At 45.5% G+C, this 27918-nt stretch overlaps 9 protein-coding genes across 9 annotated transcripts; 7 read left to right on the top strand and 2 right to left on the bottom strand.

Moving 5' to 3' along the window:
* Positions 1-87: 87 nt before the first annotated feature.
* MCYG_00129 (uncharacterized protein) lies at positions 88-1614 on the top strand (the record flags this gene model as incomplete). The annotated part of the gene is made up of 1 exon (XM_002849979.1): positions 88-1614. The coding sequence occupies one exon, from the start codon at positions 88-90 to the stop codon at positions 1612-1614; it is 1527 nt and encodes a 508-aa protein (XP_002850025.1).
* A 757-nt stretch (positions 1615-2371) lies between these two features.
* On the top strand, positions 2372-3355 carry MCYG_00128 (palmitoyl-protein thioesterase 1; the record flags this gene model as incomplete). Its single annotated transcript, XM_002849978.1, has 1 exon — positions 2372-3355. The coding sequence occupies one exon, from the start codon at positions 2372-2374 to the stop codon at positions 3353-3355; it is 984 nt and encodes a 327-aa protein (XP_002850024.1).
* A 522-nt stretch (positions 3356-3877) lies between these two features.
* On the top strand, positions 3878-4995 carry MCYG_00127 (acetyltransferase; the record flags this gene model as incomplete). The annotated part of the gene is made up of 2 exons (XM_002849977.1): positions 3878-4385; positions 4904-4995. 2 exons carry the CDS (start codon positions 3878-3880, stop codon positions 4993-4995), a joined length of 600 nt encoding a protein of 199 aa, XP_002850023.1.
* Positions 4996-5574: 579 nt separating this feature from the next.
* On the top strand, positions 5575-15395 carry MCYG_00126 (conserved hypothetical protein; the record flags this gene model as incomplete). The annotated part of the gene is made up of 6 exons (XM_002849976.1): positions 5575-5930; positions 5995-6368; positions 6507-11882; positions 12071-13858; positions 13909-14672; positions 14751-15395. The coding sequence occupies 6 exons, from the start codon at positions 5575-5577 to the stop codon at positions 15393-15395; spliced, it is 9303 nt and encodes a 3100-aa protein (XP_002850022.1).
* Positions 15396-15748: 353 nt separating this feature from the next.
* Positions 15749-16939, top strand: MCYG_00125 (conserved hypothetical protein; the record flags this gene model as incomplete). The annotated part of the gene is made up of 1 exon (XM_002849975.1): positions 15749-16939. The coding sequence occupies one exon, from the start codon at positions 15749-15751 to the stop codon at positions 16937-16939; it is 1191 nt and encodes a 396-aa protein (XP_002850021.1).
* Positions 16940-17313: 374 nt separating this feature from the next.
* Positions 17314-19652, bottom strand: MCYG_00124 (Lpz3p; the record flags this gene model as incomplete). The annotated part of the gene is made up of 4 exons (XM_002849974.1): positions 17314-18015; positions 18089-18605; positions 18661-19293; positions 19390-19652. The coding sequence occupies 4 exons, from the start codon at positions 19650-19652 to the stop codon at positions 17314-17316; spliced, it is 2115 nt and encodes a 704-aa protein (XP_002850020.1).
* Positions 19653-20618: 966 nt separating this feature from the next.
* MCYG_00123 (eukaryotic translation initiation factor 2 subunit alpha) lies at positions 20619-21795 on the top strand (the record flags this gene model as incomplete). The annotated part of the gene is made up of 4 exons (XM_002849973.1): positions 20619-20738; positions 20800-20962; positions 21049-21256; positions 21327-21795. 4 exons carry the CDS (start codon positions 20661-20663, stop codon positions 21793-21795), a joined length of 918 nt encoding a protein of 305 aa, XP_002850019.1.
* A 606-nt stretch (positions 21796-22401) lies between these two features.
* Positions 22402-24617, top strand: MCYG_00122 (vacuolar cation channel; the record flags this gene model as incomplete). The annotated part of the gene is made up of 5 exons (XM_002849972.1): positions 22402-22477; positions 22559-22898; positions 22939-23885; positions 23998-24093; positions 24151-24617. 5 exons carry the CDS (start codon positions 22402-22404, stop codon positions 24615-24617), a joined length of 1926 nt encoding a protein of 641 aa, XP_002850018.1.
* A 662-nt stretch (positions 24618-25279) lies between these two features.
* MCYG_00121 (vacuolar segregation protein PEP7) lies at positions 25280-27592 on the bottom strand (the record flags this gene model as incomplete). The annotated part of the gene is made up of 6 exons (XM_002849971.1): positions 25280-25913; positions 25986-26202; positions 26256-26621; positions 26677-27164; positions 27228-27250; positions 27317-27592. 6 exons carry the CDS (start codon positions 27590-27592, stop codon positions 25280-25282), a joined length of 2004 nt encoding a protein of 667 aa, XP_002850017.1.
* Positions 27593-27918: the final 326 nt, after the last annotated feature.

The raw sequence follows: 27918 nt of genomic DNA, 5'->3' as shown, positions 1-27918 counted from the left end.
GCATAAATTTTCAATTTATTTTCTGTCAATCTTTTGCTTGAAAGTTTTTAGAGGTTAGCACGCTCTTGGTTGTTTCCTACGTGCGCGATGAACTGGACTGGTGGCCGTTTACATCGATCCTCATACAAAACAAAACCATCATCCAAGGGTGTTCAGCAACAACGCGTTGCCCAAGCTAAACTACGGGTCATTAATGAAACTCAGCCCATTTCGCCTTTCAGAATCACCACATGGGCGACAGGCGAGCGAGAAAGCTACGAAGCTGGGTGCCCTGGCTCTATAGCGACCTCTAGGGAGTATGGAACAAACACCCGTAATGAGAACCAAGCGGCACTGTTAAACACTAGCGGTTTGTTGCAAGTGACACATAACTACGACCGAGAGACAAAGGATTCTCTTGCAGATTCCTCTACCACCATGGTTGACGAGATGAGGAAGAAGCTGCTGAGAAAGGAAGATTGGGCAGGCCTTAGCCTTTCGAGACCCTATAGGTTGAACGCCGCACACGAGCAAGATAAGAGACGGTTTGGAAGAAGGCAACCTTTGTTTCGGGAAAATGGATTTGGTTTACATACCCCTCAGCAAGCTCCGAATAAACGGCAAAAGATGGCACGACCAAGGCGGCGTTCCTCAACTCAACCGAGCTCTGATGATATCAGTGTATGGGTAGAGCAACAAAGGGGCGAACCTGAGATTGAACCTCATCATTCTGAAATCTCCATGTTTCCCCATGAATCGGCAGAGTCGATATTATTTGATACTAACTCAACCAGAGATAGAGTTGGAAGATCCATTAGCACAGCTTCTACAAGAGTCAAGGGCTCGCAGAATATAATCTGCAATAGCGATATTGAAGAACAAGAACAATATCAACTGGATAATCAGACTGATGCTTCCCTATGCCCAGATATATCAAATATTCCCGTCCTAGATCGGCGAGGCTCGTTTGTTACAACCGGTAACCAGACGCGATATATTCCACCACCAATGCCTACGCCGCAAGTTTCAAGGTGCCTAGAGGGAGAAACTAGAAGTGAATCATCAACGGGGAGAGATGAAATATACCCTCGGCAAAAGAGAACTCCGCCGCTCCAGCCGAGAGGCAACGCGCAGAGTATAATCTCGAGAGATCCCAAGTGGATAGGAGGAGCAGGCAATCTAATAGAATATCCGCCACGATATGTGCTAGACTGCAATAGCACCATGGTGCTACAAAGAGATATCGCACGCCGCAAAAGACACCAGAATATTGATTATATTCAAAATTATTCGCTCAATCGACCCCCGTTGTTACAGAAGTACATCCAGCCACCGCTTTATAGCAAATCTAGATGCTCTTCCTACGGCCCAATATCCTCACCACATTTAGATATACAGGAAATCCGGGAAAACCAAAATACTCATCAGCAGTATTACGATTTAAATGGCCCGACACAGTATGTGTCTCGTTATGCTAATACGGAGCAAAGGCAAGCGGGTTTTTCTCACTCTCTGCCAAAGCCTCAGCCCTGCTATAGCAACTTATCCCCAATTAAGGTCCCTAACCTTCGAGCCTATAAGGTCTTAGTATACGGTCAGGAAGTTGATCTCTCGGAGAACGATCGTCTGGAGTAATAATTTACTCAGCCAAGAACTCCCAATCAGCCTGGAAGAGTGTTCTAGTGAAGTTTTAGAATCTGGGGGACCCGATGGTGGAAAATACTCAAGTAGGGTAGTTCACTATAGGCAAAATACACTTCGCCAGTTATCTCAAACGTGTATTGGAACATACGTAATATGCTAAGTGTAAACCGGTTGCCCTGATTTAGTGCACTATGCCCTTAGGGCATATCATACCAGCTCCTAAAGGACATGTTAGCTTATTAGGTCAATACAAAGATAAAGGTGAAGAATTATAGGCGTAGAAACGAGCAATATCTTTATTTGCATAGAACCATACATAGCATGCCCACTGGCTATAGGGCTGGGAATATTCAAGCTTGCCCCGGGAAGACATAGTCATGATAGAAGAATTAAGGAGAGAGTTAAATTTAGCTATCTTACCTAATACAATTAAGTTAACTCGTAAGTTTTTGGGGTCCACATGAAGAGAAAAATCTTCTCGTCCAATCCTATGTAAATGAAGGCGTTCAAGCAATAATTTGCGCTTTTCCACTATGGCCGAAAGCGTCTGCTTAGGGTATGTTTTTGATTAGTCATCAAGCTTCTATTGCCGCGCTAAAACGCTAAAACATTTCAATAGGTGCATTATATAATCACAGCCATATTCAAACAACCGCGAGCCAAAACATTTCCACAACTTGATGACGAAAACTGAAGTTCTTACCCTCACACTTATTTATAAAACAGTTCTCATAGTGCGGTTAACCCCATGAGTAGAACGATTATATCACTTCTCTCTCCCTTTCTCCTTTCCTCCGTCCTCACCTCCGTCCTTTCGTCCCCTATCCAACCTGACACTGATCTCCTGCCTCTTGTGATATGGCACGGTTTAGGAGACAGCTACGAGAATGAAGGAATGAAAAGTATCGCACAACTTGCGGAAACGATCAATCCAGGCACATACGTACACGTAATTCGACTCGGTGAATCCGGGACCCAGGATAGAGATGCCACTTTCTTCGGCAACGTCACCACTCAAGTTGAAGAAGTTTGTCAGAAACTCGCGTCAGATCCCATAATAAACAGTGCACCTGCGATAAATGCGCTTGGTTTTTCGCAGGGTGGCCAATTCTTGAGAGCATACGTCCAGCGTTGTAACAAGCCTCCCGTTCACAATCTAATTACCTTTGGCAGTCAGCATAACGGCATTGCAAGCTTCACGGCGTGCAAGGATTCCAGCGACTGGCTATGCTGGAGCTTCAATGCCTTGTTGCGTTTCGGAACTTGGTCGAGCATTACGCAGTCTGGGTTAGTACCCGCGCAATATTTCCGTGACCCCGAGGAGCTGGATGACTACCTGAAGTACAGCAATTTCCTAGCTGATATCAACAACGAGAGGGAAGAAAAGAATGAGAAGTATAGGGAAAATTTGATGAAGCTGAATAAGTTTGTGATGTATATGTTTGAAGAGGACACCACTGTTATCCCGAAGGAAAGCGCTCATTTCACAGAGGTCAATGCCACCTCAGGTGAACACACTAAACTACAGCAACGACAGATTTACAAGGAGGATTGGCTCGGGTTAAAGGTGCTAGACGAACAGTCTCGTTTGGAGTTCTTGACGATACCCGGTCGCCATATGCAACTAAGCGAGACGCTTTTAGAACATACTTTCCGCAACTACTTTGGCCCTGTGCAGAAGACAGAGAAGGCAGAAGAAACCGAGTCCCCAGATTTTGAAGCCCAGGAATAACTTGTTAATGGAGCGTCTAATACTAGTCACATAATTCCGCCTTTATCATCAATATGAAGCTATAAACACTTCATTTAGGCCACACGCTACTGACTTTAAAAAAGTATAGAACACACCCGCACCCTTGTATGGAGGGAGTAAAAATATATCATTACCATCGCAAATTGATTTCGCATCAAATTTTATGTGAGGACGGTTTTCTAACAGGATTGTATTATAGGTAGACTATGTCTTCCATCCGAACCAGCAGCCTGTCAAATTAGAACAACCTTGCTATCCCAATGCTAGTATAACTCCTCGTCTTTTCCCTTCTTCCGCTTCTCGGCATTTTCTTCCTAAGGCTGGAATGTCATCGCTAGGGCGTTTCGGGTGAACTCTGTCGTATTCATTTCGGCATGAGTCAGATAAGTAACAAGATGTCGGTCAGCCGGACACCAGAGATGGAAGTCCTAGAAAGAAAGAATCCTTTGGAATTAAGAAAATATTAAAGACAGAAAAAAAAATATACCGGACCTTTTTATAATGCCAAATTTACCTCCTTCGACACCAAAGACATGGACCCGACCCTCCAAAGACGGCGAGGATGTACGGTTCTTAGTTTCTATGGATAAATCACTCCTTTCAACTGCTATTTTGAATGAAGAATTTGGAAAAGACTACATATACTGGGCCAAGTCTTTGCCCGAAGAAGAACTCCTGATGGCCATCGACTCATCCATTTGCTTCGGCCTCTATACCATGACAAACTGCGGAAATAAAATGAAAACAGCAGCATCAGCGTCAACGGGCCCATCCCCGCAGATGAAGCAAATCGGTTTCGCTCGTTTGGTTACAGATAATGTGACCTTCTTCTATCTTGCAGACGTCTTCGTCATACCCGAGTATCAAGGAACTGGGCTTGGCACCTTCTTGATTCAATGTGTCAAGGAGGTGCTAGATGGCATGAAGCACCTGCGGCGGTTCATTCTCATGACTAGGGACAAGAATACGGGGGGGTATTATGAGAAACTGCTGGATGTTAAAACGTTGGGTGAGATTGGGAATGCGTATATACTAGGCCGTAAAGGCCCGGGAAGCTGTGTATAGACGGAAGATGTATATTGCTGCATAATGATTTATTACAGCACAATAGGTAGAACATATGTGCTATTTCCAGAGCTAACGATCCCGCTTGTGACATGTCTCTTTTGGTTTCCTCTCCGCGACTGAATACACTTCTCACGAAAAGAGGGTAATTCTCTATTCAAATGCTCAAATACGTAGCGAAGTTTGTAGTTTTCATTGACATCGGTTGTTTATAACTTCTCCGTGATACCTGTTTCTTGGTTATCTTAATCCTAGAAGGTCATAAAAGATGAAGCAGCTTATACTTCTAATCAAGAGGCTAATAAATGCACCTATGCACCTATATAGGCAGCTTTTGGAATCCCATCCATGGATGCCCGGATGAGTCTATGCCTTAGTTCTTCTGCAGGTGCCAGGCGGAAAACCCCAGATACTATGATCTTATGTCATCAATATATCGGAATTAATATTTTCCTTGACTAGATTACCTAATTACTCCATGGCTCAAGCTCGATATGGGTCAAAACAACGTCAACCTTAGAAAGCTATGGTCTCGATGGCAAAGACATCATTAATTGCATATTTGCCTCCTATACTTTATCAAATATCCTGAGTTTGGTCTTCAGCGGTTCTGGACACTCTGAAAAGCGGAAAGGAGCATGAAGTTTACTTGTGGATGGAGGAGATCATCGACGAAATGCACCTGAGGAAATACAGGATATTGCAGCATTCGCTCCCATAGAGAAGAACCGTTGGCTAAACGCCGTATTAGATACCACTGCCTCTGATAGTAGTAAGCCCTGTGAGAGTCATGTATTTCAAGAAATCCAGACAGGAGAATCATACCCAATGGGATTTACGTCCAACGTTATATGACTTGGGGCGCATTGGTCAATTTTTGTTTGACATGGATGCATGCACATAAGCGCTGCATATGGAACTTCCCGTCTGCATAGCTGCCTAGATCTAGTGGCGTTCACGCTATATAAGGAGCTTGGTATGTTTTGATTTGCTTTCTGCCTTTTTTTTTCGTTCCCACAAAAGGCCCAAAAAAAAAAAAAAACATACACTCCTCGCGAATGTGAAAGACCCTTATCTAATTATCTAAACTCTGGCCGAAAACACCCTCATATCTGTCTAGTAATCTAACAGCTATGAAGAAACCTTACCCCCCTTCAGCTTGCTCGAAGCTTGAGTACGTGTTCAATCACATAGTGCTCCCGCCTCGTCTTCCTGGAAAGGAGGAAAACTGTGATGATGATATTCGATACGAGCTTCTATCATTCCTTCAGGACGCGTCATTAGCCTTTAAATCTGACTCTGATAAAGACCTGAGTGCTATCGGACTGTCTCTCGGCAAGGTTCTTGAGATTTGCGAGGCTACCAACCTTGGTGGTAAACTAGACAAGTCCACACTGTTACGTGAATTTCAGGATATTGAACCCAAGACCCCTATCATTCTCCATGTTAAAGAACAGAATGCTGGGCTACTTATCTGCAAAGACTACAGGTAAGCTGACATCAATCTTGGTATTCCGCATTTATAGACACAGCCTCTGATTATGTTTGTGTAGAGATGGAGAAGAGATAGTGCTTTTTGAAGCCTTCGAGGCATCAGCGGTATCTGAAAAGGTCCTCTCAGTCGAAGGTTCACTACAATGGGACTTCCCAGGCGAAGCCGTTGTCATTCCATATACTGTTTTTACCCAGGAATCGTTCCAAAAGTCACTATCAAATTTTCTCGAATGCGCAAGCACTGAATCAATAAAGAGGTTTGCAGCTTGTGTTCTAAAAGCTGGATCAGTTGCATTCGAAAACCGCGATACCACCGATCCAGCTTTGATTACTCAGATGCTGATGACCTTACTCGAGGCAAATGGCTCGAGAATATTTCCCCCCCTTTTAAGGAAGCGTGTCCGTGACGAAGTTTCCTGGGCTCCTGGTGGTGGTAAGCCTTGGAGAAGGTTGCCACTCTGGCTAGTTCTCCGAGTTGGAATTGAACGACATTTACGTTTGCAATTTGGCGCGACAAAAGGAAGGGCATATTATAAGTTCCTACTCTGCCTTATGTTCTCTGGAATTCTAGAGTCTGGAGCTGCTTCACTCTCGCCAGATAAACTGTCGCTCCTGAAGGCAAAGCTAGCAAGGCGCCTATCTAAGCTAGAATTAGATCGGGAGAAAGCACAGCACGACGACAGAGTGATCTATGACCGATTGTTTGAAAAATTCGAACACAGCTTCCAAAGCTCTATCAGTAATGCTAATGATCACATTGCTAGTGAATGGAGTGCATTCAAGGCCCACATTCAACGCAGAATTCCCCGTCTTCCAACTCATGCAGATGCAGAATCGCTAAACCTTTCTCTAACAAATAGTAAGGAAGAAATTGAAAAAGTATTATCCCAATACGAAAGAGATGGGTTATCTAAGAATTCAAAATGGTCGAACTACAAGGACTTCAACCCTAAGCACTCGAATGCTTTTGGCACATTTGCAAATATCTACAATGACCTCTCTATGCAAGAGTTGATACCTGATGAAGCCTTCCTAAATCTCAATGTCGACACACCCAGCGCCTGTACCACGATTGCGGGCCACATCAAACAGTATCTAGACAAAGTTGAAAAACCATACGATGACAACCCTGAGCAAAAGAGCATCATGATTTTAAATGTCATACGACTTTGGGTGGCACTTGACAAATATGCAACCGAGCTATACCCCTTGTTGCTTGATTATCACCCTGGAATCTCGCCGGATCTACTTGATGTACTACAGCTATCCAGTCTCAGAGACATAACCCGATTGAACACCATTCAGGAATATATCGATACCCGATGTACACAGAGTCTGTCTCGGAGAACCATTTTTGACGATCCGACAGAGGGATGCTTTGCAGAAAAATATTTTGACTCATCAGAAGACGCTCATATACTTCAAAGCCTCCATTTGAAGATTATATCTCAGGCAAAGAGGGCTTACGAGAAAAAAGTGTGTGATTGGCAAGTTATGAGCGAAAAATTTGAAGCTCTGCAGAAGAAAATTGCCCAATCCTTCTGTAGTTACGTCACCAACAGATTTGGAGGGGTGGATCACGATAACAACTGCGAGAAATGCTACGATCAACGTCGGGCAAACCGCATGACAATTAAAATTCATGAGCACCCACTTCCAAGCAATCCAGTTCAAGCCAAAGCTGTGGTATTTGAACTTCAGTGTCCAGAGGCTTTCAGAGCCTACCGTAACGCAACCTGGCAGGCATTTGGTGTTATGGCTTGCCCTAATACGCAGCCTAAAATTGAACCTAAGCTATTAATTTATGAGTATAGCGAACTCCAAAATTTTGTTACTGGCAACCCGTACGGATTTACACTTGCATCAACGAGGAAGTCTTTGTTATCGACCCATTACAGAGGAGTTTATTTTCCAGTGAGACTAGAGGACATATGTTTCGACAATAATCTAAAAGTTAGATATTATAATACCTACACCGGAACATTCTCCAACCGACAAAGTTATACTGCAAGCTTTTCTCACCATCTTCGGATGAATACCCCTATAAACTCTCCATTTGCATCCATCACACCTCAAGGCAGCTTGTCAGGCTCATCCTCTTATGAGATTATAGCAAGTCAACCGTCTTGTCCTGCGGGTTTGAATGCTCACGAATTCATGGCTTATAAATCTCTTTTCTCCGGCATTATTAGTCGTTGGCCTACAATCCTTGTTGAACTTGGATCCTCAAACTTGAACTTTAGCACCAAGGGTCCCTCCTCGTTAATTTGCCAACTTGCAATACAGGCAGGCCCAAGAGATAAAAATGACCCTTTTCGAGTAGTGCATAAGATATTTCACGATGAATCTTTTTGCACTCAATTAATTACAATGCTTCAAGAACGACTAGTTGGGATTGCATCAAACTGGCGAGAGACTGATTGCATGGAGATGCTAATTACACTGATTCTCCGATTATGCAGTTTGGCTCCAGTCAAGGTTCTTGAGAAGGCTCTCGTTCTACTAGGAATGGCCCAGGAAACTCTATTGAAATGGGTTCGGCACTTACGCCATGAAATTTGCACCTCTGGTGATTCAGATATCATTGCGAACTGTTCGGAATTCGCTTTCATCGTTGCATTACTTCTAAGGAGGACCTTTGCTGTCTACGCGGAAAACATTCCGGGATACACGGGGAACATGACGGAAAGAGATATACGCTGCTTTATTGAGGCATCTATCTCACTCCAAGATAATGCCCCTAGTGACTTGAAGTCACTATCACCATCTCCACGACGTGCACTTATCCGAGACTTAAAAATGGTATACCGGATGCGCTCCATACTATCACAATCTTTGAATAATCACTCTGGTAGTCTAGGTGCTGTTATCACAGAAATTTGGACTCAGAGCTCTCAAACGGTTGGAGAATTCTCTGACCTTAAGTTAATAGAAGGATGTGAATGGGCTGAGATTGAGATCAGCCCTACGATCACCTCAAGGAAGCAAACTGTTCATTACCACATTCTTGAAGGGCATTTACTTGTTGATGGTCAGCCTTTAGCAACTCTTCCAGCAAATTACCGAAATGCCATGGTTATAGACCGCCTATTTGGAAATCAGAGATTACTTGTCTATCCTTCGTCGCTCCAGGGTATGTCATATGTTTTTCCCTTCGAGGTCAATAAACAGAGAATCCACATAGGCTTTCGGGATGGCAAAACCTTTGTTCGAGCAGAGACTAGGGGCATAGTTTATGAATTCCTCCCCTGCGAAATATTCGGGTCTAAGAGGAATTTTGACCTTCCTGGACCCTTGGTGGAAAATTGCATTCATTGGCTTAATTTGTCAACTGGAAAAATTAAAATTAGAAGGAGACCCAACATATGGCATGATAAGGAGAGTAACTGGGAAGTCGATTTCTACAATCGAAAAGCTTGTCGCCGTACTGTTACTTTGGTTGATCCTCACAGCCAGCTTTTCCGCCTTGTCACTAGTGTATTTGACGGTTTTGAGAACCCTGGATACATAACTATTTTTCAGCCATCTGAGAGACGCCTTTCGGTGGAACTTCGCCGCCTGGAACTTGACTTTAACGTTTCTGAAGGTGGATACCTTAAGTGCAAACAATTGAACTCAGTTATCGACATGAATCAAGATGCAGGTACATGGTATGGGCTAAACAGCAAGCTCGTCCTCCGCGATGTGGATAATCATGAGCAGCGCAGTATCATCGTGCCCATGGGCCCTATACGCAGCACCAGGAATGGCATTCATGTTACCGTATTTGCGGAAAATCAGGGAACTTACGGTCGATTCTTCATCAATAACTCGCTTGGGAGGCTAGACTGCCCAGCTGAGCCTTGGACTTTATATGTCAAAGCTCAGTTTCACGCGTATACGTCTTTTGTTATACCTGATCAGCTGACAGGCCGTACAGGAACGGAAGAAGCCGTTCATTGCCTAGATTCGGGCTATAGCCAGCCATGGACTACGGTGAATTCTGGGCCCCATGAGACTCTTCAGTCTATCGCACAGCTGGCTCCAACTAGGGTTTATTACCCTCCAGGCTCAAAGACTGTTCAGCACACTACTTGGAATGAGAACTTAACACCATGGATTCAACATGAGATTTTTTCATTTTTAGTTGAGAAAATCCGCGAAACAGAGAGACAGCTGAGGCAATTCAATGTTAATGAGGCTGGTCAGCTAACTACCAAGCCCGTTTGGGATGATTTTCTGATGAAGAGGGCTTATCGGAGAAGAAATGCATATCAAAGGCCTAATGCGGGGTTTCATGAGTTGTCCTTTTTGGAAGATACAATGTACGAGTCGCGAGATCGATTCCGGGAAGATCAAAGCCGTACCAATGTCTTTGAGATCAGTAGCTTTGTGAAAAACTGGTCAACAAACACAGGAGCTCATATTGACTTGATCAAAAAGCTGGAGGCTTGGCCTACAATAGGAGGATACCATCAAATTTTTGACAAGGTTCTCTTAAGTGATATGCTTGATGCACAATTCGATAAATCTTGGGGTTCGATTGTTAACTTCTGCCGCAACTCTGAGGCAGAGAAGAAGTACCGCCTTATGATGATGATGGCCTTGATGTCTTTTTCCAGCCACGCTGACATGGAAATAATACGGACTCTGGTTCTTTTCGCTACGGTTCCAAGCCTAAAATCTCTGAATCCACCAAAGTGGGTTCATTATAAGGATTTTCGCTACAACCAACAGCCCACGGTGGCCTATCTCCGTAAATTAATCCAGAATTGCAGTGTCCCATACACTGGAGACGAACGGGGTTTTTTGCCGCTAAACATCAAGACGAGGAAACGACTTGAAGCTGCAGAAAGGGAACATGAGAAGCGAGTCGAAAGAGATGCTGTTGCGTTTTCAGAATTTATCTTTGCACAATGGCCTTGTTTTGAGCCAAGTACACTAGAGATGCCTGATATCTCGTTGCTGGACGTACAGCTAGCCTTGAAATTAATCCTTCCAGATTGGTCTCGGCTTTTCCAAAATTCGGAATTATCTAACTATCTTGCCAAAGTCCAAGCGACTTTACTCTCCAACAACTTTGGAAAGTTCGAACCGTTCAACTGCTGCATTAAGTCCATGGCTACAGAAATTTTTCCCACTAGAACTCGAGGAGTTGATATCCCTACTCTTATGGGCAATCTGTTACGCAAGCCTTGCATGGTATATACTCACGAGCGTTATCCGATAAAGGCCGTAAATAATGGTCATGATACCCTACTTACAAGTAGTGGGAAGCACAGTTTTCTCAATTCTGGCGAACAGGCAGATATTCAGAATATGTTTACACCTCAAAGAGGGGGTTTCTCGGAGACCCTTGAACTCGAAAAAATCATCAAGAGAATTGCAAATTCCCCTTCGTTAGTTAGACAACAATATGGACAAGATTTAATGACTAGTCTCAATGCACTGAGAGTTATTAAAACTGCACATGGACTAACAAGTAAGGAATTTGAACCCTCCACTCTTTATAAGAACATTGCTTTAGCGACCCAAGAGGTACAGCACCACCTCGAGCATCTCAAGTCTGCCCTGAACGGAAATGATTTACGTTTTCGTTGGCTACATTCTGCAGGTCTATGGCCTTGCATGACAACAGTTACCCTACTTGAGCAGCTTCGTTCCACCTTTAAGGGTGTTTTTGGACCTGGAATGAAAGAGAGCCTCATCGCTTTTGCAGTAGCAATTGTTTCCAGACAACGTCTCCTGAGAATCAAAGATGCGTACTTACGACATAAATACCAGATACTTGATGATGAGCAAAAATATACGCCGCATCTGAACTGGGACCCTGCCCTTCATCCGGACTGGCTACTACTACAGATTGACGCAGATATTTGTATCAGGCCTAATCAAGTTGATGTTGCGTATGCAACTATTTCCCCGTCTTCAAGAGCCAATTCGGTCCTGCAGATGAATATGGGTCAAGGTAACAAATTTTATTTTCCCCTTAATACTGGTAAACCTGATACTTAGCCTCTTATGTGGCTGCAGTTTGTGCTTCAGTGTCCGCATGACTGAAAGGAGCCACGCTCAGGGAATCGGGAGACTAATTTGGAATTGGTTAGCTAACAATTCTGTACCTAGGTAAAACTTCCTGCATTATACCGATGGTAGCTGCTGTTTTATCAGACACTACAAAGCTTCTTCGTGTAGTTGTGCCAAAGGCGCTACTTCTTCAAACTTCCCAGGTACTTCAAGGAAGACTTGGTGGCTTGGTAGGGAGAGAAATACGACATGTTCCGTTTTCTCGCAGAACGCCTACTAGCCCGGATATGATCAATAGTTATCTCAAAATCCACAAAGACATAATGTCATCTGCTGGCGTTATCGTTGGTCTTCCGGAGCATATGATGTCCTTCAAGCTTAGTGGCCAGCAGAGATTGGTCGATAACAAATTGCCTGACGCAAAACAGATGATCAAAATCAATGAATGGATGCAAAAGGTCTGTCGTGATGTTTTGGATGAATGTGACTTTACTCTAGCTCCTCGGACACAACTTATATACCCTAGTGGTACGCAGAGCACAGTAGATGGCCACCCTCAACGATGGGAGACTGCAGAGAAATTGCTCGAACTATTCTCCGGCCATGTGTGGGGACTCTGGCAGAGATACCCTAAAAGTATCGAAGTGATTCCAAGGCCTAAAGGTGGTTTTCCAATTGTTTACTTCCTACGAAAGGATGCGGAAGAAGCTTTGATGAGCCTTATCGTTAAGGATATCATAGACGGTCGAACTTCAGTGATTCCTGTTCAAGACTGTCGCCACTCAGAGCTTATGGATATCAAAGCCTTCATTTCAGAAGCAACAATACCACCTAAAATTGTCAAGCGGGTATCCTCCTTGTTTCCAGACAATTCTGCAGCGAGGCGGAATATATATCTGTTGCGGGGACTTTTAGTTCATCGGATTTTGCTTCTCACACTTAAAAAGCGCTGGAATGTACAGTATGGTCTCCATCCTCTACGGGACCCTATTGCGGTTCCATTTACTGCAAAGGGGGTTCCATCCGAACAAGCTGAATGGGGACATCCGGATGTCGCCATACTATTTACCTGTTTAGCGTTTTATCTCGGCGGGTTGGAGCTTCCACAGGTGAGGCAATGCCTAGATGGCCTTATGAAATCTAGTGACCCATCAACCACATATGAGCAGTGGAGCAATAGCTCAGAAACACTCCCTAAGATCCTCCGTGACTGGAACACGATAAACACCGAAGATGAATCACAAGTCCTCCAGCTTTGGAGTCATCTCCGCTATCAAATGCCTCTCATCAATTATTTTCTTAACCACTTTGTCTTTCCAAAACACGCAAAGCAATTCAGGGTGAAATTGCAAGCTTCAGGATGGGATATTCCGTTGTCATCACCCCGTGCCAACCCTGGAACAATGACAACTGGGTTTAGCGGGACAAATGATAATCGCACAGTACTTCCATTAACAATAGAACAAAAGGATCTCAACTCGCTAGTGCATACAAATGCTGAAGTGTTAACCTTCATTCTCCGGGCCCGCCAATACGTGGTTGCTAAAGACACTGACGGAAAGCGTTTGACGGAAACAGGGCTCCTCGAGCTCCTGAGAAACATGAAAATACGAGTACTAATTGACGCTGGAGCCCAAATTCTCGAGATGGACAATTTGAGCTTAGTGAAGGAATGGCTGCGGGTTGACTGGAAAGCCCCAGCAGCGATGTATTTCAATACTGAGAACAAGCCATATATCATCTATCGCAACGGCTATCAAGTCCCCCTTCTAGCATCTCCTTATGCTGATAACTTGGCAGACTGCCTTGTATACCTTGACGAGGCTCATACCCGAGGCACAGATCTAAAATTCCCCGGAGATGCAATTGGGGCCCTCACTCTTGGCCTGGGACAAACAAAAGATCATACTGTGCAAGGTAAGTGGCATGAAATGCCCAATGTAGAAACATTTACTGACCACACATAGCTGCTATGAGATTAAGACAGCTCGGTACCACACAATCAATTACATTTTTCGCTCCCCCTGAAGTTCACTACAGTATACTCGACTCTCGAGGACTGCATGCTTCCGTTCCGGTAAAAGCTGCTGATGTTGTCTACTGGCTCTTAGTCCAAACATGCATTGGCATAGAGCAGATTCAACCCCTATACTTTTCTCAGGGTATGGACTTTTGCCGCCGAACACAAGCAGCCTTGGATAATCCAAAGTGTTTGACCGATCCAAACCAACGGCAACAATATTGTAAGGCTCTGCAACAAGAGGAAATGCAAACTTTACAAGAGCTTTTTAAGCCAGTCGCGAAAGCAAAGTCGAGGGCTGCTGTAACAGCGTACTCCCCCCAAATCGCAACGCATGTTAAAAATCTTGAACAGCGGCGGAAAGGTTTCCAGGATTTTGGGGACGCTGTTCACAGCTCTGCTTTACAGGAGGTAGAACAGGAGAGAGAGGTCGCCTATGAGGTTGAAGCCATCCGGGAAGTTCAAAAAGCTCCTCGTTTCACGGCTTTAGTCTTTCCTGGCCTTCACGAAGATATCGAAAGGTTTTGTCGTACAGGGATGTTGACATCCTGTTCCTCGGGTTATCAGCAAGCATTCATAGCTTTAAAAAAGACTGGGCTAGGACAAAAGCATGGTATTAACTCCAGTGCAACCTCATCGAAATTATTTCTTTCCAAAGAGTTCTTGAGGACTATACGTTTGCCAGTTGGCGAGTATAATGACAACTACATAGTAAGTATCCTTCACATCTTAACCCGAAGAAAAAACGAGTTGAAATTGCTAGATTTGGTTGCTAAATTTTTTCCGTAGCGTCATGTAAACTGGGTATTATGGAGTCCTCTCTCAAAGGCTGCCCTTGTGATTATTCCTGAAGAAGCAGAGTTATTGATCCATCTCCACCAGAAATCAAAGCATATCCATACTCATTTACTGACCTATGCCGCGCCCGTTACGCGTGGAATGTTACGCTTCAACAATTTAGATTTTTATTCCATCCCGCGATTACCCGAAAATTGGAAAGCACCTTCTTGGCTGACTATTGAGCTTGGAATTCTAGCAGGCCGGGTATATTTTGATTATTCTGAATATGAACCAATGTGCAAGTATCTGGGGCTCGCGAGTTCAATGGCCGAGATAACTCCAGATACTTTGGAGAGTGATATGTCATTGACGAAGATGCCAGAGGAGGACATGGAGAATACCGTCAAGACGAGCAATCTCAGCTTTACATCCAAACCACTGTCTTTCCTTCAGGAATGGCTAGCTTTAAGACGGAAAGGGCAAGAGTTCAACAACACGCCAATGGGCTATATATGCCAGGGCAAAATGTTAAACGAGAGAAATGCATTCTTCTCATCTAGCAGAGAACTACGAGCGAACGTGCCCAAACTCAAAGCGAAAGGCAACAGTTCCGATGATGACGAAGACATTGAAAGCCCCGAGGCAAGCGACTAAGGGCTAGAAGATAATTATGTGGGCAATAAGTCGGGGATGAATGTAAAATTTAACGTGGCAATGAAGAATTTGAAGATGCAGAAATTGAGCAGTGAAGGCACGATCAGGGATAGAACTAAAAGTGAGGAATACTGAGGGAAGAAATATCAAAGGCAACCAAGGCACCTGGAGATGCAAAAAAAATAAAAAATGCTGTTTATGGATAACATAAATGTACGAGTGTTAGAGTAGCAATACCAACATGTTTTGACTTGGTTAAATAGTCAACTAACGAACATACAAACTATCCCTCCACAATAATTAATCCATCGTCACATTAGATGAAATACGCGATGTCTACAAGTGAAATATAAATGGCTCAATCAGGCACCGAGTTGTTCTCGACATCTTGGACACTCCATCGACTCTCGCGCCTGTATCATAGTCAGGATAGCAGCAAGCCACTCCTTGATGCGCCAGAGTGTACTCGCGCCTATGCCAACCAGTTACGCGACGCACTCACAGGAAATGTACTAGGTGGGATCGTACAGTCTGCGGTGCCGTCTGCCAATCCAAGTCGCCTGGATGATGTCCTCGCCAGAGCTGGCGCGCTCAAGGAATGCAAGTGGACAAACATCCCAACGTGGAGTTACTGGAATGAAGAGCATTCTATACTGGAAGACCCTGACCACGATTCTCCCTTGATTCTTACCCCGGATCAGTCTGCTGGAATTCTCATCAGCCTGCAGTACGAGAATGCCAGCTATAAGGCGGCCCTGCTGGCCGGTCCGGATGGATATCGCAATGAGAGCGTCGGCGGAGCAGAAGGCACTACATTCCTACCGCTGCTGGTAACTAGGATGCCAAACGCGTTGAGACAGTCGCTGATTTCCTTCTTATCTGAGACCTTTGACACTCGAGTCTCTGTATTACGCTTGCCATCGAGCTTCTTATGCAGCGCTCTTGAGAAATATTTGGCCACGCTCAATCGTATGAGCGGTCGAGCGAGTGGACGGAGAGTTGTATCTACAGTGGAATCACGCACATTTATAGAATCCGTTGTCAAGGAAGTGCAGTTAACATTCTCATTCCCACCACCGATTTCAACGGATCTAAAATCTCTCGATATACATCTTCCGCGCGATTCTCTCAGTGCATTCTATGAGCATGGCCTTGGAACTCTGGAAGCCGACAGTCACAAGGAGAAAGACGTCCCTTCGGCGCCGTTTCTAACAGCTCTGTCAAAATACTTTGACCAGAATCTTGCTATGAAATTAGATCTGACGGATTTTACGGGACAGTCAGCCACGTCAACGGAGAACCCGAAAGGGAAATATATTAGGTTAACAAAAGTCTCCTGTGGTGCGTTTGTTCTTGGTTCAGAAGGCCGAATAAAATTCCTCGCCAACCCAGGGCGTACCATTCTATTAGATGATTCCGATATTGAAGAAGAGGGAGATGGAATTGACATCGATGAAAGAGAAAGGGGCCTTGTATGGAAGGCAAACGAAGAACTGTTGCGAATTTTGATTACAAGGGCTACAGGGAAAGAAGGCGGCGGTTAACTCTGTCAGTAGGGCTATGTGTTTGGACTGGGGAAATCAAGGACAGTCTAAAGAGCTATCTATATTCAAGATAACAAATCCAAAATGAAATGACTTGTTAGGTTCCAGTGCCCGGCCCGCCCATGGAAGCATAAGGTGTGAGAAAAGCCCGCGTATCATGATTGCTAAAATGTACAGAAAGCACTTCACTTGAAGGAATATAACGAGAGCAAGAAGTTAAATATCTTATCAGTTTATATGCCAATCCGTACATCAAGAAGATAAAAAGAAAATGCCGTAAAACTTTGGTTTAGATCAACGCTAAACTCAGGGTATATACGTATAAACTAATTTTTTTCCAGATACAACGAACGATAGAGACAGTTCCATAACCATCACTCGTAACCTATATACTCCGTCTCTGCTAGTTGAAGGGCACTGTCGACGGTGGGCACAAAGTGTGTTATACCACCACATGTATCGATGATGCCGCTCTTCTCCATCATCTGAAACACTTCACTCCCAGGGAGTGGAATACGACAGAAGAATACTCGCACGCCATGAGAGACGTATTCCTCAACGATTTCGCTGAGTACCTGCACTCCTGATCCGTCGATACTGGTTACCCCGTGAATATCAAATATAATGTTCTTGTTGTGCTCCGGGGACCGAACACGTGGTAGAGCAGGGTGAGCGGCATTCGTGCCATAAAATTCCAGCCGGCGCAATCTGTTCTTTAAGTCACCAGTGTTGGCGAAGGTGAGGGGCTCTGGAATTTTGACAATTAGCGAACCAGCAACGTACTCGACATGCTCGGGATGAATCTCGGCGTTTTCGAATCGGTCTCTGGTTCCATGGACTTTGCCCAGAATTTGGATGCGTGGCTTGGTGGCATGGCGAATTATCTGGAGAAGAGAGAGGCCCAACCCCAGGGCAATACCAAGGTACAAGGAATAGAAGATGGTTGAGAAGAAGATTAGAAGCATCAGGACGAGCTCTGACCAGCCGCGGATTCTGATGAAGAAGCGGATGTCCTCGGGACATTCTTCTATAAGGGTATACGAAACTACTGAAATCAGAGCGGAAAGAACCGCCATCTTAATTGAGGGGAGGTTAGAATATATTAACCTGGTACAGAGGGGAGGCAAAGGGAGTTCACTATTAACATACCGGAAGGTAATAGAAATATGGAAGTAGCCATATGACGCATGCTAGGGTAATCAAAGCAATAAATATTCCAGTCATTGGTGTCTTGGAGCCAGTTACAGCGCTAAGCTTGCTTCGACCATACCCACCAAAGGCGGGAAGGCCCATGAAGCAGCCGCCAACCATATTTGCAACTCCCAGAGCAACGAGTTCTCGATTTGGGCTGTAAGTCATGCCTTCAATCCCGCCCCCCTTCGCAGACCGGATGCCCTTGGCGGCGACTGAGGATTCGAAGAAGCCGAGGAGTGATATGATGAAGGAGGTGCTCATAGCGCTGCGTATATGTTCTACCCTGTCTGCCTGGAAAGGCCACTCGAACTTGAATAGGTTGCTAGTGCCTTTGACATTTCCAAGGATGACGAGTCCCTTTTTATCCCACCCTAACGACCAGGTCAAGATAGCAGATAGCACAACGACCAAGAACTGTTCTGGGATAAATACCACACCCGGATAGCGCGGCTCCATATGCTTCTTCATTACTCTATAGACAAGTCAGTATAATTTAACTCTGATCGGGTTACCAAGAATTCACGAACCTGAAGACCATGATGATAGCAATCGTGCTGAATGAAACAGCACAAGTAAGACCATGGCTATATTGGACGTTCCGGATTAAAAACATCAGTTTCTCTGCAGAGCTGCCGTATGTACCCAACATGACGTCTCTGGCTCGGTCACTCAGTCCCATCTCGGGTACAAGCTGATCGACCATGATCATAAAGCCAATGGCACTGATGAAACCTCTGAGGAACGGACGACTGAGGATGTTGTCAACAAAGCCGAGACGAGTGATTCCTCCGATAAGAGTCATCGCACCGGCCATTCCTACTACGATTCCGGCAACCGCAGCATTACCACGAGCATCATCATCGATGCCTTTCCCATCATCGACCGTGTTTCGAACGACTGTCCCAACCATCAGAGACCCAGCGGCCTCGGGCCCCACGATCAATAGCGGACTGCTACCGAGGATGGAGTATATAAATGGATGAAAGATAAACGAGTATAGCCCGTTGATAGCGGGTACATGAGCAACGTTGGATGCGAGCGAGAGACACATGGGGATGTAGATGGACGAGACAGTCAAGGCTGAGATGAAGTCACCTCGAAGGTAAGACCAGCGGTACTGTGTTATCCAGTTGAAGAACGGCACATAGTATGCAAGGTACCTAGAAAGCCGACACATAGGTTAGCTGCTTGCTGTTTCACCAGGCTGATGCCGTGGGTATATCTCTGTACTCCGCCATCTATTGGGTACGACGTACATGGCTCTTTGGTTTCTCACGCCGTGAGCCTCAGCTAGCTGCTTGGTGACGGACTTCCCACCACCGGGAGCAGAAGAGATACCATCTCTACTAAGGTGATATCCGCCCTCAGAGAGCTGGCTGCTTTCCCCGTAGCTCTGGGCCGATGCCGGGGTAAAGGTGCCATGGCTGCGGCTACGGGCATCACCGACAGGGTTGGAAGTATGAGACTCGAGGAGCCTGGAGCCGGCATTAACATCATCATTCTTAGGAGGGTTACTCATCGTGACGGTTTGCTGCTAGGTTGCCCGTCCCCTCGGCTCTGGTATCAACAGGTGGTATTTATCTATATATATATGCAACTGTTAGGTGTTAGCAATAAAATAACAGGCAATCCCCTTGCTCATGAGTCTCAAGAGGGGGGGCCGTGTGTGCTTCTTATATATATACACCCAAACAGGCCCAGCCGACGCCATCAACATCCATCTCCACCCTCTAGTTTTTTGCTGGGATGCAGCCAAGGTCTCATGAAGCTGGAACAACAACTTTGAACGGCGTTCGAAAAGTCGAAAGTTGGTGACGTTAGATTTCCTTAAATTCTTATTGGTCAAGGGTTTGGATGACTAAGATAGTGCTTCTTTAGTGCACGTGACTATTATGTTAAAGCGGCCACAGATATATCTGGTTTAGGAAACACGGCGATGGTGAGGTTGAAAGGCTTTGAAAGCGTTTGCAAACCGGATAGCAGCTTCTTTTACAAGCTGAGGTGGCAACATAGTTTAGTATAGTTACATTGTTTAACATAGAGCGAAGGTATCAAATGCACCTGCATTGCGTAGGTATACCGTATGTATAATATGCACAGGATGAGCCTGGCCAGCAGCCGTATCTCCTACAATGAAGGAATATACGGTTTAGAGAAACTCGACGGATAGTAGACGATATCAAAACGAAAACATCAAATATATCGCCAACCACGCGCAAAACTGCCAAACTAGCTGATTATCTAATACAATGTCCACGTGACTGTCCCACTATCTGTCGAACAAACGGAAAATGTTTTTGCGATTTGCAAGGATGAGAATATTGAATATTGATATCTTGCACGGAGAAACCGACTGGAACGACCGAACATTTCACGTTTGACGCCCTGCTTCTACCCGTGGCAGCAATCTTTCATCAAGGGCTTCTTGACTACTGCCGCCAGAGCCACGGACCGAATCCTACCTCGAGCTCGCATCAACTTTCTGTGACGCACAAGTTTGACCCGCGCACCAGCGCCCCCCGCCACCATGTCGCTCACCAACTGTCGCTTCTACGAGGAGAAGTTCCCGGAGATTGATAGCTTTGTCATGGTCACCGTCAAGCAGGTGAACATCTGTACCGTATTTCTTATTTTGACGAGGTGGGTAATACTGACGGCTCGAGTAGATTGCGGAGATGGGAGCATATGTCAAACTGCTCGAATACGATAACATCGATGGCATGATTCTACTGTCCGAATTGTCCAGACGACGTATCAGAAGTATACAGAAGCTCATCAGAGTCGGGCGTAACGAGGTCGTGGTCGTTCTGCGAGTGGACAAGGAGAAAGGTGCGTGTGTGATGTATGAGATTGGCTATGACCTTTGATCTGGTGCTGATATCTATTACTCTTGTCTTTCCTCTCTTACCCTTCAGGTTACATTGATCTATCGAAACGTCGAGTGTCACCCGAGGATGTCGGAAAGTGCGAGGAACGATATAACAAGAGCAAATCTGTACACTCGATTATGCGTCACGTTGCCGAGAAGACAAAGACCCCTATCGAGGAACTTTACCAGCAAATTGGATGGCCTCTGAATAAGAAATACGGACACGCCAACGACGCTTTCAAGCTCTCCATCACGTAAGATCGATTTTCCGGGCATATTTATGTGGGGTTTCGACGACAGCTGTTCTAACAATGGGATGCATAGGAACCCTGCCGTATGGGAAGACGTCACGTTCCCTAGTGCCGTAGTCAAGGACGAGCTCATCTCACACATCAACAAGAGGCTTACCCCACCCCCGACCAAAGTCCGTGCCGATATCGAAGTTACCTGCTTTGGATATGACGGTATCGACGCTGTCAAGGATGCCCTACGCGCCGCTGAGGCCGTCAGCCCACAAGTCAAAGTCAAGCTTGTGGCACCTCCTCTATACGTCCTGACAAACCACTGCCTAGATAAAACTCAGGGAGTTAAGCTGCTAGAGGAGGCAATCGAAAAGGTCCAGGAGAAGATAAAGGCTGGTGGAGGTTCGTGCGTCATTCAGATGGCTCCCAAGGCCGTTACAGAGCAAGACGATGCAGACCTGCAAGCCCTCATGGAGAAGAGGGAGCGCGAGAACCAGGAAGTCAGCGGTGACGAGAGTTTCAGCGAGAGTGACGAGGGCGTTGTCGAGTAAATGTACAGTTTCCTAACGCCCGCCAATTTCGTTTCTTCTTCTTCCATCCCCATTTTTTTTTTCTTTTTTTCCCATTTTCCCCTCAAATTTGTCGCCGTTTTTCTCTACCTTTTAGAATATGGACCATGGGACTCAAAAAAGCAACGACTTGGGCAGGCTTGATGCGCAATCTGGTTGTCAACCAGAGTATGAACTGAATATATCAACGTTAATATGAAAAGGTGAACGAGTTTGGACGAGCTTGTGTTTTTGATAAAGAGAGAGCTTCAGATACTGTCTTGGCCAGCGGCAGGCCAAAGATCAGTAGACAACTCCTCACACCAATCGTATCGCCTCTTGCAAGCATAGCAGCCAGCAGAAGAAGAAAAAGAAAGTAATGATTAGTTCGTCTTGTTAGCCTGGCCATTTTCCCGGTGGCGATGTTTTCGTTCGGCGTCCATCAAGCTAAAGTGCATGGATGGCCCCCTCACGATCAAACAGACCAAGCAAGCCCTGTATATTTAAACAGCCCAAGCCGCTCTCTTTTTCTTCTTTCTCTCTCTCTCCTTTGCCAGGAGTGCGCGTTTCAAGCGACCATCTCTCATCCGTCAGTTTGGTCCTTTCAAGATGGTTCAATGGGGACGGTTGTTCAGTGACCAGCCCAGTCGAGGGCGGCACCAGTACCTGCAGGAAACCCATCGATGTACGTATTATACGGAGTACCTGGAGAGATTAAATCAATTGAGACCAGGAGTATAGTCGCTAACACCATGTCATGCTGTAGTGCTTCCTCGCACTCGCGATCAGATTGTCACGCCCGCTCTGCCGGCCAAGGAGGTTACCAAGGTAGCTCTGCGACTGAAGTACCAGGTCGAGCAGGTCATCAGCTGCGAGCTAGATGAGTCCCTGGTTACAAAGGCCAACAGCACCGTTATCACGAAGGAGGTCATTCAGACTGCCAGAGAGGCTGGTGGAGAAGAGTACCGCGCTTGTGTCGTCTTCTGTCTTCTCGTTTGTGTTCGATGGTTCAAGATTCAGGCTCTGGTCGAGCTATGGGATTCAGACCTCCACGAGCTACGCGCAGTCGCGTGCGAGATACTTGCGAAACGACTGTATGTACTATGGTTCTTATTCTCACCTTGCACGATAAGAATCAGCTAACAGCAGGAATAGGATCGAAGCGGAAGAAGACCAAGACTATCTCATGCTGGAGGTGCTGCTGAAGCGCTACTCAATCCTGCGAGATGGAGAGCCAACATCCCCTGCAAACGTCATCGAGCGTGCAGTCGATCTTCATGCGCTGGTAGTGATCGGGTCCGCAGGATACCAAAAGTGTATCAAATACCTCTGGCAGGGTTGGCTCTGCCAGGACGATCAAGATCCCACCAACTTCATCGAATACAGGGAGAGAAACAACCCCTCGTACTGGTCTCATTTCAACCCCGATAGGCTCAGAGCACCGGTCTATCAGAATGCTGTCCAAGTCTTCTTCTCCATCCTCTACCTCGTTCTCTTCACAGTTGTGATAAACACCGTCAATCCAACCGGTGACCTGGACGTGGTGGAATGTATCCTCTACGGCATGACCCTAGGCTTCATCCTCGACGAAGCCACCAAATTCTGGAAAGTTGGCCGTTTCTACTTTGGATTCTGGAACGCGTTCAACTCGACACTTTACTCTCTCCTCCTGGTTTCTTTTATCCTCCGAATCGTAGCGTTGACCCATTCAAAGAACGTCGACAACGAGGAGCGTAACTACTACAACCAGCTGAGCTACAACTTCCTCGCATTTTCATCGCCGATGTTCTGGGGCCGGCTCCTCCTGTACCTTGACACTTACCGTTTCTTCGGGGCAATGCTTGTGGTACTGAAAGTCATGATGAAGGAGAGTTTGATCTTCTTTGCTCTTTTGGCTGTTGTTATTATCGGTTTTATGCAAGGCTTCATCGGTATGGACCAGGCAGATCCCGAAAATAAGATGACGGCCGTAGTCCTCCTTCAAGGAATGGCAAATACAGTCCTACAGAACCCATCGTTCGATGAGTTCCAAGGGTTTGCCCCGCCGTTTGGTATCCTACTTTATTATCTATTCACTTTTGTAGTGATGGTTGGTGAGTATTCTCCTACTTTTCTATCCTCGTATATATGGATAGTCATCATACTAATCGCTTAATGTAGTGTTACTCAATATTTTGATTGCTCTCTATAATAGTGCCTATGAAGACATCACTGGCAATGCGATCAACGAGTACATGGGTCTCTTCGCCCATCGAACCCTGCAGTATGTCCGGGCCCCAGATGAGAATGTCTTCATTGCACGTAAGTAACTCATGGTCACCTATTTCTCACTAGCGTTATAACTAACCAAGTGTCCAGCCTTGAACCTGGTTGAAATAATCTGCCTTATCATTCCTTTCGAATGGTGGTTGCCCTCTGACCGATATGATAAGCTCAACAACTACGTAATGGGCATTATCTATTCTCCTCTCCTCCTCGTTACCGCATTGCTTGAATCTACCAATGCTCAACGGATCAGACTCAATCGCCGTTTGGGTGAAGACGACGACGATACCCAAGAAGAATGGGAAAACGCTGCTGAATCCGCAGAGTTCGACTTCAAGAAAGTCGGAGACCATCCTGAGACTGAAGCCTGGGATATGGCTGTTACCAAGTCTAAGCCAAATGTTGAGGTTGACCAATGCGTCCTGGAAATTAGGGGGCTAAAGGAGCAAGTCAGGCAGCTGACTCAGTTGGTTACTGTCTTGACGGAGAGACAAGGTGTTTCTGCCGGAGCAGCCAATGGAGAAGGTCAAACCAATCAAGAGACAAATGGAAACGCGTAATCAGAGTGTTGCTTGTTCTCGCCAATATCCCTGTATCTTACTTTCCAGCGTTATTTTGCTACCCGAGTTTATTATGCGTCGACGAGTTTGCTTTACTACGTTACATTTCCGTTTATCTCCTGCACAAATGGACTCTGTAGAGACATATGGAAAGATAATAACCTCTTCACAACTTTCAATTCCTTTTTACCTCTTTTTAATAAAACTTTGGCTGCCTACCTGAATAATTTGATGTCATAGACGGATTTCGGATTTTTATTAGAAGCCTACTACACAATCTTGGGCATGTCATTGAATACTCATAATTGAATACTCATACATGGGGGGAGGAATGAAGAATATGTATACGACGGCTTTAGCTATCCTAGACTGTGGAGCTCTAACTAATATGGAAAAGAAACAGAAATTGAATGTACATGCATATATGTAGCAGTAGTAGATATGAGATAGTGACATTGCCCAGGAACTAGAAGATACAGGATCATCAGGGTCATAAATAATTCTTCAATCAAAAGAGAAAAGTGAACGCCTGCCACCGACCTTGGAAATGAGGAACGCTCCAAGAACAAGAAGGAATTTCAAGGCTGATAATAATCATACTGATAGAGATATAATATGCAAAGATATGATTTTCTTTCTTTTTTTAAAGAAAAATGCAATTATCACTGGTTCGCATCGCCAGTATAGAGGCTTTCAAAGTCCAACTGACTGATCATGCCATTAACGTGGTCTATTTCCTTATTCAGATCCGCGACGTTCTGAGCAAGGCTACTAGCCTCGTCGAATTTACGCCGTTTGTTGGCATCAGCAATCATTTCAGAGACGAAGAATCTCTGCTCTTCGAGAACAATAAGCCGATCGCGCAGCTCCTTCTCTTCTTCTTCGAGCGTTGAGAGCGCACTGCTGTTATTACTAGCCAAGCTAGTGCTGCTGCCCCCTTGATCGGGGTTACCGTACTTAATAGCAGCCAGAGAACGGGGTTGAGCGGTGCTAGTTCCCCCATTTAGTCGTCTGCCGTCCGAAGATGATGAATCGAAGCTACTAAAATGCCTGCCATGAGGAGTGGCATGTTTTAAGATCTTGGGAAGCGTTTTAAGCGGAAGCATGTGGAGGTGAAGGAAGCCTGTAGCTTGGCGATATATCGCTTGTTGGAGCTTTTCTTGTGTCGGAGATTGTGTCGGGTGGTCGCGAATACGCCTTGCGGCTACATCGTATTGTGCGAATGAATCCATAAGCCGTTTACGAACCTTCGATGCCTCCGTTAGTTGAGCCGGTTTTGGCGGGTTTTCAGGGTCTCTAGTTATATATAGTCAGAAAATAAATTTTGAAGCGTGTGTATAACAGAACAGTCGAGCTAGGGAGACGAACTGAAGAGCGGCTAAAATTTTGTGAAATCGCGGTAACAATAGGCGAATGCCTCGTTCGAACTGTATAAGATTCTTGTAGGCACGGGCGTCCGGCGGTTCCTTTGCCGTGTCTTCGATAAAGTCTCTTTTGCTAAATATTGTAGACTTGCAGTCTTTACATAACCGCACATCGAGGTTAACTTTATCTGGGGCTGGCTTTTCTGACAATCGAGGGTTTGCTTTGACAGTTAGTTATAGTAAAAAAAGTAGAGCAGGATAGAGCAGAGCATACATTTGGTCACATCCAGGTTTATTAGAGAGGAACATCCAGTTGTTGGATCGCCACAGACGACCCTACCACACGTTCTGCAATGATGTCTTCGGAAAATGTAGGCAGAGAATTCTTGCTGGCAAAAAGGGCAGCTTGAAACCTCTGCATCATCCTGCCAGCTGACAATAGACTGCTCGAGCACTTTCCTTTGGTCTGTCTGCCAGCCAATGGGCCATCTTTTAGACTGTACTTGCTCTGCAGGTAGTCCAGCAAGGAGTTGCGTCAGACGGGTTAATCTCTTTTCCAACCTAGAGATTTCAAGAAAGGCTTTGTCAATCGTAGGTTTCCGAAGAGCTTTAAATGTCTCGGTGTGATCACGTTCCACTCCTAACCAAGATTTAGCCTAGGTGAATTGTAGATATTAGAGCATACTGGGCCCTACCATTAAGGTCATTATAGCCCTCCCTCGACTTATAGCAAGTTTCACAGACCCGATACCAAAATCCACGAACCGGCTCATGTTGGGCAGATCTTGATAGTTTCATCTGGTACATGGTGTGGTCCTCGCAGAACAGACGGCCACATTTTCTGCAGTTAATACATCCATTTGTCACCGTGAGGCGCTTCTCACACATAGGGTCCAAACAAACGTCATTAAGTAACCGCTGCTGCCAGTGGGTCTTGGTTATTAAATCATCGGGATCGATGGGTTTGGGGGCCTCTGAAACTGAGCTTTCAGCAGCCGATCGAGTTGAGGGTGGTAGAGGCTGTGTATTCTGGTTGGATTCAAAGACTTCTAGGCCCTTGAGCTTCTGATTAAGCACAGCGAGAGGTTGAAATCGCTTGGCCTTGTCAACCTGCATCTGAAACCAGTCCTTCACCTCCACTTGTTGTTCATCCTCGAGGTTCCGGTGCACGTCATCAAGGTGTCTAGAAGCAACCGTAAGCATGATTTTTACCCGATAGGAGGATATGTAATAAATATGGCATTACCTGTTCAGCTGTAAGAGTGTTACCTGGCAAAATGTCAGTAACTAGGCTATATCACATATATAAATAGGGGGTTCCAAGATATATCTCACCATCCCTTCATTGCAGATAGGACAAACCAGCGCCCCAGCGCCGCGGGTAGTTTTGGCTATAGATGAATCTCCATTTTTTAAGAATATCCTCGAGGATAGGTCTTGTGTGTCTGATGAGACCTGCGAGTTGGAGGCCTGTGAGGCCAGAGAAACACTGCTGGCAGATGGGGATATAGCATTCGACGAGCAACCCTTCGGTGGTGGCTTTGGGGGAACAGGATTTATCGACCGTCCACTGCCTAACACTCTGCCTCCGCCTATAGATCTATTAGGCATGGTCTGCAGAGGGCTATAGAGGGCAACAGCTTGCCCCTACACATGCTGCTGTGACGATATCAAAACGGCTCGACAGCGAGCAAGCCCCTATGATGCTTCTTCTCCTCCCAACGCCAAAACCGCCTTTTCCCCCATGGTTTCGCGTTATGTAATCAGACTTATGGAACCTTTTTGACTCCGAGTGCTGATGTAAGCATTGTTCCGCTTTATCATTGGCTTCCGAGGATCCGATAACCTAACCTTATTTCAACACACCAGCCTCATTATGTAATCATCAATGAAGCCACGAAATTCGATCCAAAGTTGGCGTTTTTGGGCGTTTGAAA

The sequence above is a fragment of the Microsporum canis genome, genomic scaffold (genome assembly GCF_000151145.1).
Source record: "Microsporum canis CBS 113480 supercont1.1 genomic scaffold, whole genome shotgun sequence".
NCBI classification, from domain to species: Eukaryota; Fungi; Ascomycota; class Eurotiomycetes; order Onygenales; family Arthrodermataceae; genus Microsporum; species Microsporum canis.
Note: the sequence above shows the minus strand (reverse complement) of the source record. Positions and strands in the feature narration are given on the sequence as shown.